General features: G+C 42.0%; 1 protein-coding gene across 2 annotated transcripts in view; it reads left to right on the top strand.

The window, feature by feature from the left end:
* The window catches only part of GPR158 (G protein-coupled receptor 158), a 323,156-nt gene that overhangs the window by 196,368 nt on the left and 107,622 nt on the right, over positions 1-19,166 (top strand). For both annotated transcript variants that reach the window (XM_005302808.5, XM_065586867.1), the window contains exon 5: positions 4,389-4,457. In XM_005302808.5, coding sequence (XP_005302865.2) covers positions 4,389-4,457 — 69 coding nt within the window. The remainder of the gene's footprint in view (positions 1-4,388; positions 4,458-19,166) is intronic.

Here is a 19,166-nt window from a genome sequence, read left to right as displayed (position 1 = left end):
GGGGAATCATTAAATATCTATATTGAAATAATGCAGCTTCTTTGGGCATGGTTGCTTTCCCACAGGCTGACAAGCCAAGCAACTTCTTTGATTAGGGAATTTTATACTAAATGTTAAAATACTTCTATATTTTCTTCTGGAATGACTGTCACAGCATGACCCTCCATACTTTATACAGAGTTATAAAGCACTTAAATGGATGCGACTGAAACAAACTTAGCACAACTTTTGTAAATTATTTGAAAAAGTTTTAACAAACAGTAGATAATAAACAATTGGTCCATTTTACTTACTTAGACTTTCAAAAGGCTTTGGACTTTGGTGTGAATGAACAAGGAATTAAAATTGCAAAGCTTGTTGGCAAAGCAAAGTTATTTAGGTTAATCAAAACTAGTGACGGTTGTGAATTCCATAAGGATCATACAACATTAGGTCCTTATCCTGCAAAGACATACATAGATGTTTAATTTTATACTTGTGGATACCTCTCTGAGAATGTGAACTCCTTAATTCCAACTGGCAAGAGAGTTATAAGAATACGGGTCTGTCTCATCTTATGTGGGGGTTCCGTTCCGCGGTTAGCACGTAAAGCGAAAACCGCGTATAGCCAAAATCCCATTGAGTTCAATGGCGGGCGAAATCGCCCGCACTACAGGTATAGTATTAAAATTATTGTTTTTCTCTTTTTTTGTTTTTGTTTTTGCCGACTGCGTAAAGTTGAAATCGCGCATGTTAAATGCGCGTAAGATGCGACAGACCTATATCCTGATTGTGGTATGTACATGCTCTACAAAGAATGTCATGTGAGGTCTTACATGAAAACCAGGGTCACATTGGTCATTGCTACCATTGTGAAATGTATGTACACATACTACGTAAGGAGTTATGTATATGTTCTGAAACTATATTCTTAAATTCTGTAAAACAGCAGAGGTGGCAAAACAGGTTTTCTATCAAACAAAAGATGGTTTATTCATCAGTCTCTCTGTTGAGATGTTAATTGAGCATTGTAAGCTAACACAATGGATGCTCATTTACATACAAAGTTATCAAAGAGATGTGAAGTCAACAGGGAAGAGCACACAGGAAAAACAAACCATGGGGGAGATATCCGGTCTCTGAGTACAGACAATGAACTTCGGGGATATAAAAAGAAGGCAAAGACAACACCACCTTAGCCCGCATCTAGGAAGTAAACAGGCAGTGTGTTTACATGAAAACTAGATCTCAACCAATGTTGGGTGAAACACTGTAGAAAAGATTTTGGGTGAGATAAACTTCTTTAGATAATAGAGTAACCAGTTAAATTTAGTCTCTAGAAAGCACGTTATGATTTTATTTTATACATAACCTTCTGTTTCCAGTGTCCTTACTCACTATTACTTGACTGTTGAATCTGTGGTAATAACTTTATCTGTGTTTTCACGTGTGAATATATGTAAGTGTGGTCTGAAATTCAATGTTGATAAGTGCAAAGTAATGCACACTAGAAAAAATAATCCCAACTATACATGGATTGGATGGAGTCTAAATTAACTACTAGCACTCTGAAAATATCTGTTCAGTATGCAGTGGCAGTCAAAAAAGCTAACAGAATGTTAGGAACCATTAGAAAAGGGATAGATAATAAGACAGAAAATATGATAATACCACTATATAAATCCATGGTTCACCCACACCTTGAATACTGTGTGCAGTTCTGGTTGCCCCATCTCAAAAAAGATACATTAGAATTGGAAAAGGTTCAGAGAAGGGAAACAAAAATGATTAGGGGTATGGAACAGCTTCCATATGAAGAGAGATTAAAAAGACTGGGACTGTTCATCGTAGAAAAGAAACAAATAAGGGGGGATATGATAGAGGTCTATAAAATCATTACTGGTTGGGAGAAAGTGAATAAGGAAGTGTTCTTTATCCTTTCAGATAACACAAGAACCAGGGTCACCCAATTACATTAATAGGCAGCAAATTAAAAACAGATAGAAGGAAATACTTCTTCAGACAAAACACAACACCTGTGGAACACACTGCCAGGGGATGTTGTGAAGGCTTCGCAGGCTGTGTAGACATAACTTATGTGGCTGAAGCATCACCTGTGCTCATTCATATTAAAAGCTGCTGAAGTCTTGCATGACCGAATGGCTCCCTGACTTCAGTTGAAAGCCAGTAAGAGATCATTCATAACCTCTAACTAATGCAGTCTCAACCTTCAAAAAAGGCCTTCACCTTGACTTACTTCATGTGTCATTGGTATGGAGAGGCACCCAGAGCCAGTACTATTATATTCTTGGTTATCTTTCTTAAAAACAGGAGGTTTGAAGTGGGTAATAGTTGGAAAACACTGCAGTACCCAGAGAAGCATTCTTGAAGTGGACCTCCATATTCTTAAGGATGCTAAATGAGGCATTGCTAGTGCCTGTCAGTAATAGCGCCATGGGACAGCCACTGGCTTTGAGCAGCCGCAGCTACAAAAAAACAATTTTTGTCGGAAATGATGTTAAACTCAGCTCCAATTCAGTTAGGAGCCATTGGGTTTCATAATACAAAGGCATAGTAAGAACTATCAGTCTATCCCATGAAGTACATTAGACACTTGTCACAGTGATCAGCTGACGTAATTATTATTGATAGAAGGGAATCTCAGTTAGTCAATGTGAAGGGGGGTTTTGAGTCCAAGGCTGGCAGTTTTGCCTAGTGACATTACTCTGGATGGTGAGAGTCAGAGGCCGCCTTGTCTATCGGCAGGGTTCAGCAGCTGTAGTCAATGACTGTGTCGCCCAGTGGCAAGAGTCAGTGGGTGGGGGTAGAGAACTGCAAATCTTCCCTTCTTCACTGGGTTCCAACCCAGGGCTGTTCAAAATAATGGTCCAGATACATGGCCTATGGATGGGTGCCCTTACGCCTGTTCCTTCGATCACTTCCTACTCCTACTTCTGTTCCTTCATCTGCACCACGGGTCTGTCTTGGGGTCCCCCTGGGAGTCCTCTTGTGTCACTCCCTGGAGCATCTTACCCTCTCTGCAGTAACTGGTTGTCCTTGGCCTCCATGGTTGAAAGGCCTGCAGCAGCTTGACTGTGAGCCCCAGCGGCTTCTCTGCAGGAGGTTGCAGCACCCAACTGCTCTCCTGCTCAGTCAGCACAGACTGAGCCGAGCTGCTCCCTTTTGAGCACTCCCTGCACTGGGAGCATGCTCAGCAGTGGGTGAGGGGGTGTGTCTTTCTGTGTCGAGAGCAATTCCTTAACCTTTGTGGGGTTGGTATGCCCTGTCGCAGTCAGATTGTGAACTCCCTGAATGAGGTCATCTGGAGAGTTCCTTGCAGAGTCTGTGGCCAAGGGAAAAAAGGATCCTTTGGCCCCAGTTCTTCTGTAAAACCTTTTAAAAAAGTCTTTAAAAATTACTGTCTTATTTACAACAGATATGGTGGCCCCCGTTCAAAGCCACAGGAGAGATTTGAATGGCACGTTGATTCCAGGCTATAAAAGAATATTCTTTATGGGAAGCAAGGGGATTTTTCAAAGGGCCCTTCTGCCATCCTGCCTCGCTGAGGAGAGACAGCCTACTGTAAAATTGCCTTGTTTGAAAGGAAAACAATGGGTTTTGTAGCGTGATTTATGACTGCATGTTGGATGAAGTAGGTAGTTAAGGAAATGGGAAATGCAGTGTCTACATTTTATCTTATTATATAAGCTGTAGATGTACTATATATAAATCATTTAACTTATTGGAACAAGATTTATAGTGGGAGGAGAGGATTGATCAATTTTTATTTTACTTACAACAATAAGCAAATGATAATGGGAACATAATGTTTAGGCCTCAGAATGCCATAGATAGGATTAAGGGGTACAGTACTTGGCTAGATTTAGAGTCCTTAAAGGTGAATGACTGAATCAGCATTCTCATACAAAAGTTGCGGGAAATAAAGTTATATGTTTTCATTCTAAAAAGCCACTTTTGGTATAGAATACAATTTTAGAATATTCATACATTCTAGAAGCCCAGTTATTGGCATTAAATATGCATGTGAAAAGGTTTGAAGGACTATTTGAAATCCAAACGGTACCGACCAAATTCTGCCCTTAAATCCATCATTGCAACTCCCATGATCCGAATCAATGCATGTACATTCAAGGGCAAAATTTGGCATTAGTAAATGCTATCTAAACAGTTTTGTGTTAAACAGCATTCAAAACTGAAGAGGGAATGATATTTTATGGTTGAAATCAATTAAACTTGAACTACTGTATCAGGATTAATAATATTTATAGGTAATTATTGTGCCAGGCACTGTACAGACAAGTATGAAGGTTTCTGTCATAAATAGCTCAAAATCTAAATAGCAAATGAATAATATTTTCTAATGTCATGCATCCTTTTCTGTTTTCTAGAGCATCAGGGCTTCAGGCCTGGTTCTTTTGGAAACAATCCTTTTTGGATCACTCCTCCTGTACTTCCCGGTGAGTTATGTTGTTATTTTTAAACTGCTTTTATTGCCAAAGTTTTAAAACGTAAGCAATTTGGTGATAAATACAGATATCAAAACTATGTACATACTAGGTAAGTTAATACAATTATTTTAATGTATTGTGTGCAGTAAGTGCGCTTAACTTTTTGGTATTTGAGATCATTCCAAGTGCAGGGAGTACTATAGAGAGAATATTGCAAATACACTAAATAGTGATATTAAAAAAAAAAAGGGGGGGGAAGGGGTCAAATGGAAACTTTCTAAGGTTGCCTATTGTATGTTCCCAGTTGAACAGAATATCAAAAGCTGGAAACTAGGTCCTCTACTGTACTTAAAAATAACAAAAATGTCAAGTTTGTGTATAAAGAATAAAGACTGAATATATCTAGTGCTTTCTGGAATTTATTACAAAGCAGGGGAGTTATTTTAATGTTTTATTAAATATCTCTGAAACTGTGTGACATCTGGAATACCTTATGTTTGAGAATATGTGTTATTTATATAGTGTGAGTATAGTGTAAGTTTGGGAAGATGTGTTGTTATTTATATAGTGTAAGTGGGCAAAATATGGAACAATGTAGTTCTGGTTGTTTTAGCTGGAATACTTAATGAATTAGTCGAGTTTTCTGGAATTTTTGAAAAGGGAGAACCAAGATATCTTGGTGCAAGTTTGTGGTCGGGCAGTCTAAGGCCTAACGAGTGGATGGAAGAAAGAAGGGTGGAAGTGAACAAAGGGGGAAGAGGATAGGAATCGAGAATTGATGGAGAAGGAAATAGAATTAGAGACTGCTTTGAATATGGTTATAACTTTCCCCCGTGGTCAAATGCTTATATGGCTTTTACAGAGCTCCCGCTCATTAATGAGACCCTGGAAAGCAAAACACCCAGGCAAACATGTAAACAATTTGCAAACATGCAGTACTAAAGGAGGGGAGATAAATGCCATAATAAAGACAAATCCCGCAGGAGTTTGTTTTCTAAATTGTTCAAAATTGTGTTGCTCTTTTAGGTTAAAAGTAAAAAATGTGTTTGTTAATTGCTAGGATAGTTTTATTTGGAATTTCATCTTTAATTCTGAGGTTGTTAGGAAGAAGATAGATTTCATTTTTTAATGTTTTTGTGTTACTGACATCACCATTAGAAACCAATGAGGAACATTGGTTAAGGCCAGTCATGAAGTGCTTGGAACAGAAATATAATCATACTTAACACTTAGTTAATGGTTAACATGTTCAGAGCATTGTACAAATGGTAATTAATTCTCACAATAACCCTTTTGAGGTAAATCATTATTACCCCCATTTCACTGGGGACTGGGTCTGTCTTCATTTATGTGAGAGCAGCACCCAGGTGCTAGATGACAACATTGAATCCCAGATGAGGAAGAGGTGAAATTATGTGCCTAAAATCCCACAGCTAATCAGTGTCAGAGCTGGGATTTTAGAATATCACACCCTTTCTGACTCCCAGCCTATGCTCATTGCTTTAGAGTTCATTGCCTCACAGTCTGAATGTCAATGAAACCAGTACTTCTGGTTAAAGATGTAACTACCTTTCCATCTCTAACACACAACCTTATCCTCTCATCTCCTCCTCTCAGTCCCCCTCTCTCTCCCTGACAATCTCTCTCACTGACAATCTAACCTTTTCCCAGCCTTGTACTCTGACCCCTTAGACTTGCCCAGGCCTAGATTAAAGGATAGGCACCAATAAACTTGGGTCTAGGGTCCCTATCACAGTAAGATGGTGAGTTCAGAATCCTTGCTTTAGTTTTAAAACAAAAATAATGTAAGCCTCCAGCCCTCATAGTTATGAAAAGAAGCGTCAAAGTGTGAACTGGGTGTAACTGCTGCAGTTAGGAATGTTTGAATCTGTAGAGAGCATTCAGCAGAGGAAGGAAGGGCAGTCACAAAAGCTGGGTAAGAAGCCGTCTGGCCCACCCCCCAGACCAGACCATGTCCCTGTTGCTTTTTTGAGGGATGGGGAGGGAAGCCTGCTACTCTTTGGGAACTCTACTGCAGTTTTTGCCACTGCTGTGGGGAGGAAGCCATGGTCATCAGTTCAGAGGGGCAGGACCTCACAGATCCTCAGGGTTTCTGGGGGAGGAAGGATGAGTCCCCTGGCTGCTGCAGCTGTTGCCTTCTCCAGCCAGGTAGGGGGAGTGCAGGTCGATGCCCTGCTACCCAACTAGAGCAGGAGGCCATATGATGCGGAGTCCAGCTCCTGAGAAGGGAGTGGGGAGCATACTCTCTAGGTGATTGGGGGAGGAAGGAGGCAGAGACACTGCCACACTTCCCATCAGCCAAGGGAGGGAAGACCCAGCTACTACCATCTCAAGCAGGAGGTTGGGCCAAAGTATAAGGGGTGAAGCCATAGCAGAGAGTTCTCCTGTGAGATATGCCTAAAGCCCTAGCTTGGCTTAATTCATCCCTGATCTTGCTGTGGCTCCCATCTGCTCACCCTAGTCTTTCCCCGGCCTTTTGTCTTGATCCCAGATCTTCTCCAAGAACCTTGTGTCCTTTTGATTGTTGCACCTCTAGGAATGAAGCCACACTGGCTACGAAAGCTCCAGCTAGTACAAAATGCAGCAGACAATGTGCTCAGTCACACCGATTGCCATGAGCACATTGCCGCAGTGCTCTGCTCTCTGCACCAGCTCTGCATTGAACAGAGTCAAGTTCAAAGTCTGTCCAGATTTTCTATGCCTTCTATGGGACTGTACCTGATTACCTGACAGGTTGTTTCTCCCTTTACAACAATGAGCTCCCATGACAGCTACGTTCCACTGACAATCAGGCCGGCTCCAGCATTTCTGAAAAAAAAAAAAAAAAAAAAAGCCGCGATCGGCGGCGGCAGTTCAGTGGCAGGTCCTTCGCTCCTAGAGGGAGTGAGGGACCTGCCGCCCCTGAATTGCCGCAGTTGCCGCCCCTCTCCCTCAGCCGCCGCAAGCACCTGCTTGTTAAGCTGGTGCCTGGAGCCGGCCCTGCTGACATTGAAACTCTCAACCAATGTGGGAGGCTTGTGAGATGGTGCTTTGAATGGAACTGGTCCTAGACTAAGGAACCCACTCTCAGAATGTATAAGAATGACCATTCCTCACTCACTTTGTTCAGAGCTAAATGCAAAACTCATAATCAAGCTTCCTCTCTGCAATAGTTTTATGCTCCCACACACTCTCTGGTGGGACTCTCTTTCTCCCTCACATACACAGCTGTGCTCTAATCAAGTTATTACTCCTACAGGCTGGGACAAATGAGAGAAAGATTGTTGTTTCTAATTTTAAATAAACAGATAAATTAACCATTATTTCACCAGCTTTAAGAACATACTTCTGTAAGCTCACGGTAGAATTCTGCTATGCAACCTTGTTAAATAGGAAGAGACTGCCACTCTGGGGTGCGAATTATTGGACGTGTGGATTCTTGAAGTATTAAATTAAATTAATGGAGATATCCTATCTCCTAGAACTGGAAGGGACCTTGAAAGGTCATCAAGTCCAGTCCCCTGCCTTCACTAGCAGGACAAAGTACTGATTTTGCCCCAGATCCCTAAGTGGCTCCCTTAAGGATTGAACTCACAACCCTGGGTTTAGCAGGCCAATGCTCAAACCACTGAGGTTCTACTGTACATACACCATATCCAAGCCTGTGCTTGCATGAACCTTTGAGGAACACATAACTGAATAAAAGATCAGGTGTGGGCTATAAAATGAGTGCATAACTTGTACCCAGTTAGCACTCATACACATTTTAATTCATGCCAGATAGGTAGGGTGTGAGATATTGATTGTCACATCAGACCTAATTCACATATGTGCAGCTGCTGTTCTTCAACTCTTTTTCTGTTACTTTGGATTTTTATTTGTTTATTTATAAAGGTCTAGGAATGTTTTTGTAATTCTGTGAATCAGAACAAATTGTTTAAGGAATTAATAGATCTGGGGGAAATGCACTTAAAACATTGAAACAGGAGCAGAATTGTTTTGATTTCATAATTAAAAGACTGCAGTGATAATGGTTCTTCATTTTATATGGCAAATGGATATTTTGTAGCATGACAATTAGTGAAAAGCTCAGCTTCCACTTTTAGACTTCCTGCCTAATAGGTTAAATTTATTTATCAGACTTTTTACTGCTCGTTTAGTACATCACCATACTGTGCTCAACCAGCTCCATGCAGCTCTCCCTCTCTACTACATCTAAGGAAAATCAGGATTCTGAATCTCCTACGTCTATACCTCTCTTTGGCCTTGATTCTCCTTACATAGAATGGAGCTGATGAGCTGGTTGTGGGTCCCTGATTGAAAGACATCTGGGTCCTTTTAAGGATTGGACATTGTACAGCTCTATTCCACCTTCCCCCATCACCCTGTGCCCACCCTCCCACCCCGTGTTTCCAACACAACTCCTACTCAAACCTTTCTTTCCCTTTGGTCAGGAGTGGTGGGGGACTGGCACAGGAGGCCCTGGAGATGGCTCTGCCAGCTTTCCACTGAGTGACAGTGTTCCTGCACAGTCAATATACAATTCTGCCTATCTCCAGCCAGTTTAATGCCACTTTGCGCTACCTGTATTTTCCATTCCTATCCGTGTTCAGTACTGCCTCACATACACCTCTGATGAAATCCTTTTTCTTGCTTTTGTACTCTTTCACCTTGACCGTTGTAAATTTCTTAGCTAGGGCACCTCCTCTCTCACTGGCCAAGGACATATGCTGCACAGAATAATCAACCTGGCCCACTACTGTTCTGTATGGACATCAGTGAGTTGTGAGTGGATCCAGCCTCTGAGTCCCACATACTTGTAAGCTGATTGGGTCTGGGTAGAGTCTTCACTGTTTCTAGCTCTGGTATGCTCCTGGGTCTGACCTGTTGTCAGAGACCTTTCATGGGATGTGGGACTCCACAGACCAGTTATCCTAGACCCTTAGTCCCCCAGAGCTGTGGGCACTCTAGCTTCTAGTTTTACCCCTTTGGGGACAACATAGCAGGAGAACTATGAATCCAGGTTTAGCACAGGAATTTCTTAATCACAATCTCTTTACTTTTAAATAACATTAGAGAGTTACAGATCTTTGAAAAATTCCAAGGGGAAAAAAAGTTGTGTAAAATTCAATGTGAAGGATATTTTGTCAGGAGAGGAGCATGCAAAGTACATATTAAAAAAAAAGTCAAACCGATTATAGTTATTTGAATTGTGAAATATGTAGTGCTGTCAGGACATGTTGTGTGATTCTAAGATGGTACTTGCTAGATTTGTCAGTGAGACTGGAGAAGCTCGTGTTATGTATTTCCATTATTTCGTGTTAATTAGTCCCACAAGTTTTTCTTAAGTGAATGGACATTTGTGATTGTGAAGGTCACTGTGGTACCAAGACCAAAAAACATTCCATTCATTTGCAGGTCTAGCGGTAAAGTGTGGAATTCTGGCATTTGATTGTCACAGTTCAGGGAAACTGCATCTGTATTTCCTCTCTATAGGCCAGCAACAGCACCCACTCTAGTCTTCCGGCTTCCCAGCCGTTGCCTCTCTTGGGTGGAGAGACATCTCTCTCTCCCTTCTGACTAGGGTATTTTCAGGCTGAACAGTTCTCTGTCTATACTGTGACCTCCCCAGCACAAGACAGTCTGCCTAATCAGGCCTGCTTCATTTCTCTCCTCAGAGATGGCAAACAGTGTAATTGCCACAGTTATCACACAGCTCTTTATGAGTAAGGACATTTATTAAGGTGAAAGCATTACAGAGAAAACATATTAAAACAGTAAAAGAACGTACATGCATACTAAAAAGCTTACCAGATATCATCCCCTCATTCCAACAAGGGCTCTGGCTGGTGAACCACACACGTTCATACCCCTCACAGGTTTTTTCCTGTGGTCACCAGTTCATAACAGCTTCAGCTCAGAACCAGCCCCCTTATGGCTCTATAAATCACTCTTTTATCCCGTTTGGGTCTTTGAAACGACCATGAATAGGTAATCAGTCAGACAAAGGTCCCCCTCTCAGGATGAAGCTTCAAAAGGCTGAGTTCTTGCATAACCAGATGAGGTTCATTTGCATACACCTCCTAGAACCCTAGAAATTTCTTAGGAAATGCAGTTAATTTTTAAAAATTCATTCTTGTCTTAATCCATTGTTAATAGATTCCTTTGAAGCTCACAACACTTCCCAAGGTTTTCATTAGTTAGGTGTCCTAGACAAGTTAAATACAATCCCACAATAAGACATAAACATTTGCATTTTTAGTACAATGAGCTCCTAAAATACGTTAACTTAATTCAGTAAGGTTTGTCCAGGAAATTGCAGGAAATTGCTATAACTGTCACCATGATTCCCTGTACTAACTTCCCATTTAAAAAAAAAACAATTTGGAAGGTCACATGCCTGTAGGTGTAAGAAATCTCTGTGCTCACCCAGTAGCCAATTGTGTGTATGTGTGTACGGGGGGAAGGAGAGGAAGACAGCAATGTTAAATTGTGTGGAATTAATGACCAATGAATTGAACCAACCACCATGTTAGGTTTTCAGTGGACTTTTGATTTTAAACCACACTCTTAGACTGCTGGTCTGGTGGGATACATGGGGTTCAGTCTTGCACTCAGAAGTGAAAGTAAGCCGGTACGGTCCAGTACTGTGTACTGGTAAGAAAGTGGCCACCAGTACACAGCCGACCATACTGACAGGGCTGCTGGTCGCTGAGGGGAGGGAGGGGGAAGGAGCAGCTTCCCCAGGGCCTGGTGATTTAAAAGGGCCCAGGGCTCCCAGCAGCGGCTGGAGCCCCGGGTCCTTTCAATCACTGCTGGAGCCCAGGGCTCCCAGCCGCTGCTCCCCCGGGGCTCCGGCGGTGATTGAAAGGGCCCAGGGCTTCCAGCCGCTGCTACTGCTACAGCGCCAGCGGCCAGAGCCCCGGGCCCTTTCAATCGCTGCCGGAGCCCTGGGTGGTGCAGGCTGGACAGCGCTGAAGAGCTGGCTGGGAGAGTCTGGCTGCATCCTCGCCCATTCCGCCCGAGGCCCTGCCCCTTCCACCCGAGGCCACGCCCCTTCTGGGGGCCCAGAGCTGCCTCCCCCCGCCTTGCCCAGGATCTCGGCCACCCTGTGTACTGGTAAGTCCTTTAAGTTATTTTCACCCCTACTTGCAGTCCCTAATCCAGTGAAACTAATCATGTGATGAAGGGCTGCCACAATGGTCCTTAAGGGCCTGGTTCTTTACTCATGTGAGCAATTCTGCTGAAGTCACGCGCAAATGAATAAAATTACTCGCATGTGTAAGTGTTTTCAGGCCCCAAATTAGTGTTTTTCCTTAAATGCTTTAGTATAAAAAGTACAACTTGAAAAGTTACAGTATCTCCTCCTAAAAGTGAGAGTAAAATATTTAATTAGAGGTTTTTTTTTTGTTTTTTTTTTAAAGTTCACTGTTTAAGGTGAGTTATTAAAAGAAGACAACACTGGAAGTAAAGAGCAGATATGCACACTGTAAGCAGTAATACATGCACAAGTTACAGATGTGATGTTTTTTGAAGAATAAATATCTTGGAGATTTGACTTCTGATCACAGAAGGTGTTGACATGCAAGTGATCAAAGGGCTGGGATGTGGGTGAATTCACAGTGCACCTTTTACAAGAAAACACATTTAGGGCTGGGAATAGATTGTTACACATTTTATTGCTGAAAGGTTCTTCTACACAGGGTTTTTTATTAACTTTGTGGATCTCATTAAGACATGGAAATATGAGCTGTTGTCCTATTCTCTTTATGGCAGAGATAAAAGTCAGCTAGAAGCAACAGCAATTGCCTTCTTGGACCCACCTAGTATGAATAGATCAAATGTAGCATTCTTCAGATGAACTGTGATTGTATAAGCAGTATTTAGTTCATGGAGTTTTCAGTTTTTATTGCAGAAGCTTTAACTTACACAAAAATCAATAAAAAGAAAAGGCAATGTGCAGGAGGTCAGACTAGATGATTGTGATGGTCCTTTTTGGCCCTAAAGTCTGAGTCTATATTGGTAAAAATACTAATGTGATAGGGCATTCAAAAAAAAAACGACAGTATACTGTTTATTCAGAGAGTCTGTATTATAGATGGAGCTGGAGTGAATAATTGTTTAGTTCAGAGGCTGAATTTATTATTTTCCAGAAAACTTTCACTCAGCTCTAATTATAGAAAAGGTGTAGTATTGAACTACACCTGAAACATTTTGATGTATATCTGAATGCTCTTAGAGGTGAATATGTTGAATAAAATGCAGCTTCTACAGTTTTACCTGATATGAAAATAATAAAAACTGTAAGCAAATTTGAAAGTCTTATCAATAAAGCACAATTATTGATCCCCAAGACTTATAGTGAGAGGTTATCATTTTTTTTGAGAAAAGTTCCATTCATTCTGTTCCACTTAAAAAAAATCTATCTATCCACCTGCATTTCAATGTAGCTAAAGGTGTATTTATATTTTTCCCCACCAAATGTCCCTACTTATTGTTTATAACTTTAACTTCCATGCATGAGACCCAAGGAGAGTCCTGGAATCTGTAGACAAAAGGAAGTTCTGGGACAGTTTTAAAAGTCTTAATGTATTAAGCTATCCTGATCAGATCGATAGTAATTTCATCTGTTGTCTGGTTATTTAGCTTAGGGTTGTTAGTGATCTGCATCAATAGGTGTCTGAAGGAAAACAATAAAAGTAGAGGCATCCTATGCCTGAAGGAACAGTTAGAATCAGGCACTAGGATGCTATCACCAAGATTTTTATTCATATAACTAAATACAGATTTGAACCCAGATTATCAGAGGCAAATGGCTAGTATGGTAATTCACTATGCCACAGAGCAAGAGATTTACATTTTAAAGTTAAGACATTGATTTGCTATGATGCGTGGAACTGGATAATGAAACCTGCTATTATACCCTAGCGGCCAGGTATTAATGAATTTCCACTTCACTTGACAGAAAACTTGGAATAAGAATAAAGGAGGGTCAGAAAAGTGGAACTAAACTAAAAAATGAAGCCTGCTTTGAAAAGCCTGTACACTGTTGTGTATAATGAATAGCTGACACACAATCTTTTCCTTCCTCAGTCCTCCTTCCTCAGCACCCCCCACATATGAATGTATTAGAAGTATGTTGTAACAATCTATTTGTTGTAAGAACAGTGTACTGTACAGACAGGGCCGGCTCTGGCTTTTTGGCCGCCCCAAGCAAAAAAAAAAAAAAAAAAAAAACGGGGCGGCAGAACGGCAAAAAACGGGGAGCAGGCGGGAGAGAGAGAGAAGGGGGCTGCCAGGGCTACAGCAGGGGCGCCGCCATGCAGCCCCTCCTGCTGCACTGCCGCGAGGGCTCCGCTCCGGTCGGCGGGGAGGGAAGGAAGAGGACTGCCCTGCAGGGCACTCTGGTTCTCTGCGCCACCGCCCCCTACAGGGCGGCCGGAGCGGAACAAACAAACAAACAAACAGCGGCCGTGCCGCCCTAGGATTGGGCAGAATGCCGCCTCGAACAATCTGCCGCCCCAAGCAACAGCTTGCTCAGCTGGTGCCTGGAGCCGGCCCTGTGTACAGAGCAATTGTTGTGGTTGACTCCAGTAGAAATTAGAGATGCAACATATTACAATATATGATGAGAAAAATCAATGCTAATGTCTTCTCCACTGGGAAACTTTCTTACAGCAAAGATCAGGCTGGCCATTGTCAGTATTGGTCTATGTCCTTAAAATCCAGACGCTACAAAGGGTGGTGGGTTAGCCGTTGCTAATACCAGTGTCTAGAGCTGAAATTTGACATCACTGTGCAAGCAAAATGACTTTGATAAGTAGCGTAAAGTCTTCTGTCTAGAACTTCATAAAGAATTATGAGAACACTGTTTTTAAAAATGGAAAGTTTTATTATATTTTTAAATTTTCCCCTTGATACCTTTCTGAGGTGTGGGATGCTCCAGATTTAAACTAATGCTTCTCATTAAATCCCAAGGTCAATAGCAACCCACGCGAAATAAGATCAGGTGCAGTACTATAAGTATCTTCACATACAGTACTTGTGAGTAGTTGGGTAGGGAATAAGTTCTGGGACTCCAGAGAAACAGTCCATTCTATGGACTCACAAAGTAGCTTGTTACTTATGGAGAAGAACTGGCAAGAAAATGAACTATCCAGAATCTTCTGAAAGTGTAAACAAGTTTAATTTTTAAAATAGAGGATGCAGTGCCGAATAGAGGGGAATAATCACTTCCCTCGATCTGCTGGCAGTGCTCCTACTAATGCAGCCCAATATGCCATTAGCCTTCTTGGCAACAAGGGAACACTGCTGACTCATATCCAGCTTCTCATCCACTGTAATCCCCAGGTCCTTTTCTGCAGAACTGCTGCTTAGTCAGTCGGTCCCCAGCCTGTAGTGATGCATGGGATTCTTCCATCCTAAGTGGAGGACTCTGCACTTGTCCTTGTTGAACCGCATCAGATTTCTTTTGGCCCAATCCTCCAATTTGTCTAGGTCACTCTGGACCTTATCCCTACCCTCCAGCGTATCTACCTCTCCCCCCAGCTTAGTGTCATCTGCGAACTTGCTGAGGGTGCAATCTATCCCATCATCCAGTTCATTAATAAAGATGTTGAACAAAATCGGCTCCAGGACCGACCCCTGGGGCACTCCGCTTGATACCAGCTGCCAACTAGACATTGAGCCATTGATTGCTACCCTTTGAGCCCGACAATCTAGCCAACTTTCTATCCACCTTATAGTCCATTCATCCAATTCATACTTTTTTAACTTGCTGGCAAGAATACTGTGGGAGACCGTATCAAAAGTTTTGCTAATGTCAAGGTATATCACGTCCACTGCTTTCCCCATATCCACAGAGCCAGTTATGTCATCATAGAAGGCAATCAGGTTGGTCAGGCATGACTTGACCTTGGTGAATCCATGTTAACTGTTCCTGATCACCTTCCTCTCCTCCAAGTGCTTCAAAATGGTTTCCTGGAGGACCTGCTCCATGATTTTTCCAGGGACTGAGGTGAGGCTGACCAGTCTATAGTTCCCCGGCTTCTCCTTCTTCCCTTTTTTAAAGATGGGCCCTTTTTCCAATTGTCCGGGACCTCCCCCCGATCGCCACGAGTTTTCAAAGATAATTGCCATCAGTGCAGTGTTAATCTGTTAGGTGACGCAGGGATGTTGATGCTCTGTAATCTCTATTGTATTTTGTTGAATATACTTTGGTAAATATAGCATGATATTGGAAAAAGGGAAAGATAGTGGGAAGAAAAAAGTAGCAAATTTTGGCTTTATAAAATTAAGGTCCAGTAAAAAAGGCTAACACAATCTCATGAAAAATAATTTAAAATCTGTCATGGATAAAAAATGAAGGAACTAAACAGTGTAAAAATAGAAATAAGTCAGATGTGGTATGTTGCACAGTGATAATGTGTTTGTTTCTGTTTCTTCTTTCTCCTGCCATGTTATCTTCTATACATGCAATCCAAAGACATCTGCAAAATCATTAATTCTAAGTGAAATCACCAGTTCTCTAGCTGCCAAAAAAAAGAAAGAAAAAAAAGTTAGATGCTTTTCACTAATCCGGACTAGTCTCCTTTTTCCCTCTCTTACATAAGGTAACAAAACTCCTGTTGTTACCTTGTGCTCCCTGTATTCCTTGTGTCTGTCTGTGTTCACCTGTTATCTCTTGTTTTATATTTAGATTGTCTTTGTGGGCAGTAATGGTCTTTTTGTCATATTTGGGCAGTGCCTGGCACAATGGGGTCCTGTTGTGTTAATTTTGATGGAATAAATAGGCCCAGAGAGTCAAAGGTATTAATGTGACCCTATCACGGTACGTCACTAAGCAGTTAAACAATGTTCAGGGTTTTGAATACAGAGACCTCAGCCTACTAAATCCCATGGCAACAATGACCATTACATTTTTTATAACCTTGTATTAAAGATACAGAAAAAGAAGGAAAAACAGTTAAATCATTTAAAATGTGAATTATTAAATAAGACTTGTACTTTAACAATATCCCTTACCCCCTTTCCCTGTAGATATGGAGAGCTTTTACAGGGAAAATCCCCTGGTATTACAGATGGTAATAACTGTTCTATTTGGGGGAAGAGAGAAAAAGTTCATTGAGATGGGCTGTAGCTGTTGCTGTTGCTGCTGCTGCTGTTAAACTCTGATCTTGTTTTCTTTAAAACTAAACAGGACAAACACACAAAAAAAGGGGAGAGAAAAGAATAATAAAGATAGAAAATAAAGCTTCTGTGTCTGGTGCTGACTCTGACTTGCCATCTGGCTGCTGTAGGGATATTAGCACAGCACAAACTCTTCTTAGCCACTCAGGCACCTCTCAAACATTTACCAGCATCGGACTGTTTAGGGTATTGTTTTTAGCTCGCTCTCTGGTCATGGGGACACAGCAGTGTTGCAAAAGATGCAGTTGTCTTGACTGGCTAAGCAAGAGTCCTATTAAACCGGAGGCAAAAGAGAGAGAGAGAGAGAGAGAGAGAAGAAATAGGGTGGGGAGGGAAGACTATACATGAGGAGGGGGTAAGAACAAGAACCCACAGCTCACATTCCAGGTGATATTCAGGATTTAGCCAACAGCAGAGGAGATAGCAATGACAATGTCATTGGTTCCCTCTCTCTGGCCTGGTCTGGTCAGAACATCTCTCAAGACTAGGATGATGAAAGCCCAGTGGTGTCCTAGGAGATGGTGGGGTGGCAGCCCTATTTGTAAAGATCTTTTCTTCCAGTCCAACTGTCTCCATCTGGCATTTTGATACTCCCCAAAGTCTCTTTATTTAAGGACCCCCAAAAGGGGGTAATGGGCAGAATAGCCATTCCACTCATTATATTGTGCTCCCATTAGAAGAAAATCTAAGGGAAAAAGGATTTCAGGAGAGCTGGCAGTCCCCAGAGACAATTTTAAAGATGCTATAGCAAACTATCCCATTGGGAAGGAAAGATGGGAAGAATACAGTAGTAAGATGCCCATATGGCTCCATCAGGAGTTCTTTAATTACCAGAAAATCAAAAAGGAATCCTACAAAAAAATGGAAACATAGACAAATTGCTAAGCATGAGTACAAAAGATTAACACAAGCATGTAGGGAAAAAATCAGAAAGGCTAAGGCAAAAAAGAATTACACCTAGTAAGCAACATAAAAGGCAATAAGATAAGTAAGGTTCTATACATACTTTAGAGAAAGACGGAAGGAAAGGGAAGAAGGAAACTGTAGGTCCTCTACATAGCAGAGAGGGAGAGCTAATAATAGATGACATCCAGAATTAGATTCTCTAATTTGTCCACATTCTTCTTCAAGTGTGGCACTCAGAGCAGGACACAATAGCACAGTTGAGCCCTCACTAGTGCTGAATAGAGCAGGACAATTACCTCCCATGTCTTATATACAACGATGAAGTCTGAAGTGTTTAATGGCTAGTTTGTTTGAGTCATCACTGAAAAGGTTAATGATGACCAGATACTTAAAACAATTAATATTAACAAGGGGAAGGAATGCAAGCCAAAATAGGAAAATGACAGGTTAAGGAATATTTAAGTAAATTAGATTTGTTCATGGTGGCAGGGCCTAATGCAATTCACCCTAGGGTGCTTCAGCTAGTTTCTTAAGTAATCTTGGAACCATTAGCCATTGTCTTTGAGAGCTCCTGGAGGATGGGTGAGGTTCCAGAGGACTGGAGAAGGGCAAATAGAGTACCTATCTTTAAAAAGGGGAAGAAAGAGGACCCAGAGAATTATAAACCAGTCAGCTGGAACAAATTATGAAATGATCAGTCGGTAATCACTTAGAGGATAATAGGGTAATAAGTAATAGCCAACATGGATTTGTCAAGAAATCATGTCAAAATAACCTAATTTCCTTCTTTGATGATTATTGGCCTAATGGATTGAGGCAGAGGCAGATTAGCATTTTGTGGGGCCCTGGGCCAAAGTAAGTGGGGGGCCCCCTCCCCACCCCTTCCGCCTGCAGTTCCCCCCCACCCCACCTCCTGGCGCTCCTGCTGAGGAGCCTGGTGCTCCTACCAGGGGTGTGGGGGGGAGTGAGGTCAGGGCATGGGGGCTTGCTCCACTCCCGTGGAGCAGGGTTGGGACGGGGGGCTTCCCATGCTCCCCAGTAGGAGTGCCGGGCTAGTGGAGTGGGGCAAGCCCCCGAACCCTAACCACACTCCCTGGCAGGAGCGCCAGGTGGGCAGAGCAGGTTAGGGAGTGGAGGCGCCCATTTTTCTGGGGACCCCCAATTGGCCAGGGCCCCGGGCATGGGCCCCATTGACCCAGTGCTAATCCACCACTGGATTGAGGGGAAGCAGGAGACATGATATATTTTGTTTTTGGTAAGACTTGTTGACACTGTCCCACATGACATTCACATAAGCAAACTAGGAAAATATGGTTGAGATGAAATTATTATAAGATGGGTGCAAAACCGGTGGAAAAAGCATACTCAGAAAGATAGTTATCAGTGCTTTGCTGTCAAACTGAAGATATATATCTAGCATGGTCCTGCAGGGGTCTGTCCTGGGTTCAGTACTGTTCAACATTTTAATCAATGACTTGGATAATAGATTGGAGATTATGCTTACAAAATTTGCAGATGAGACAATGCTGGGATGAGTTTCTACCATTTTGGAGAACTGAATTAGAATTCAAAATGACCTTGAGAAATTGGGGAATTGCTCTGAAATCAGCAAGATGAAATTCA

The sequence above is a fragment of the Chrysemys picta genome, chromosome 2 (genome assembly GCF_011386835.1).
Source record: "Chrysemys picta bellii isolate R12L10 chromosome 2, ASM1138683v2, whole genome shotgun sequence".
In the NCBI taxonomy this organism is placed as follows: Eukaryota; Metazoa; Chordata; order Testudines; family Emydidae; genus Chrysemys; species Chrysemys picta.
The sequence above is the reverse complement of the archived record's forward strand: the minus strand, read 5'-3'. Positions and strand labels throughout refer to the sequence as shown.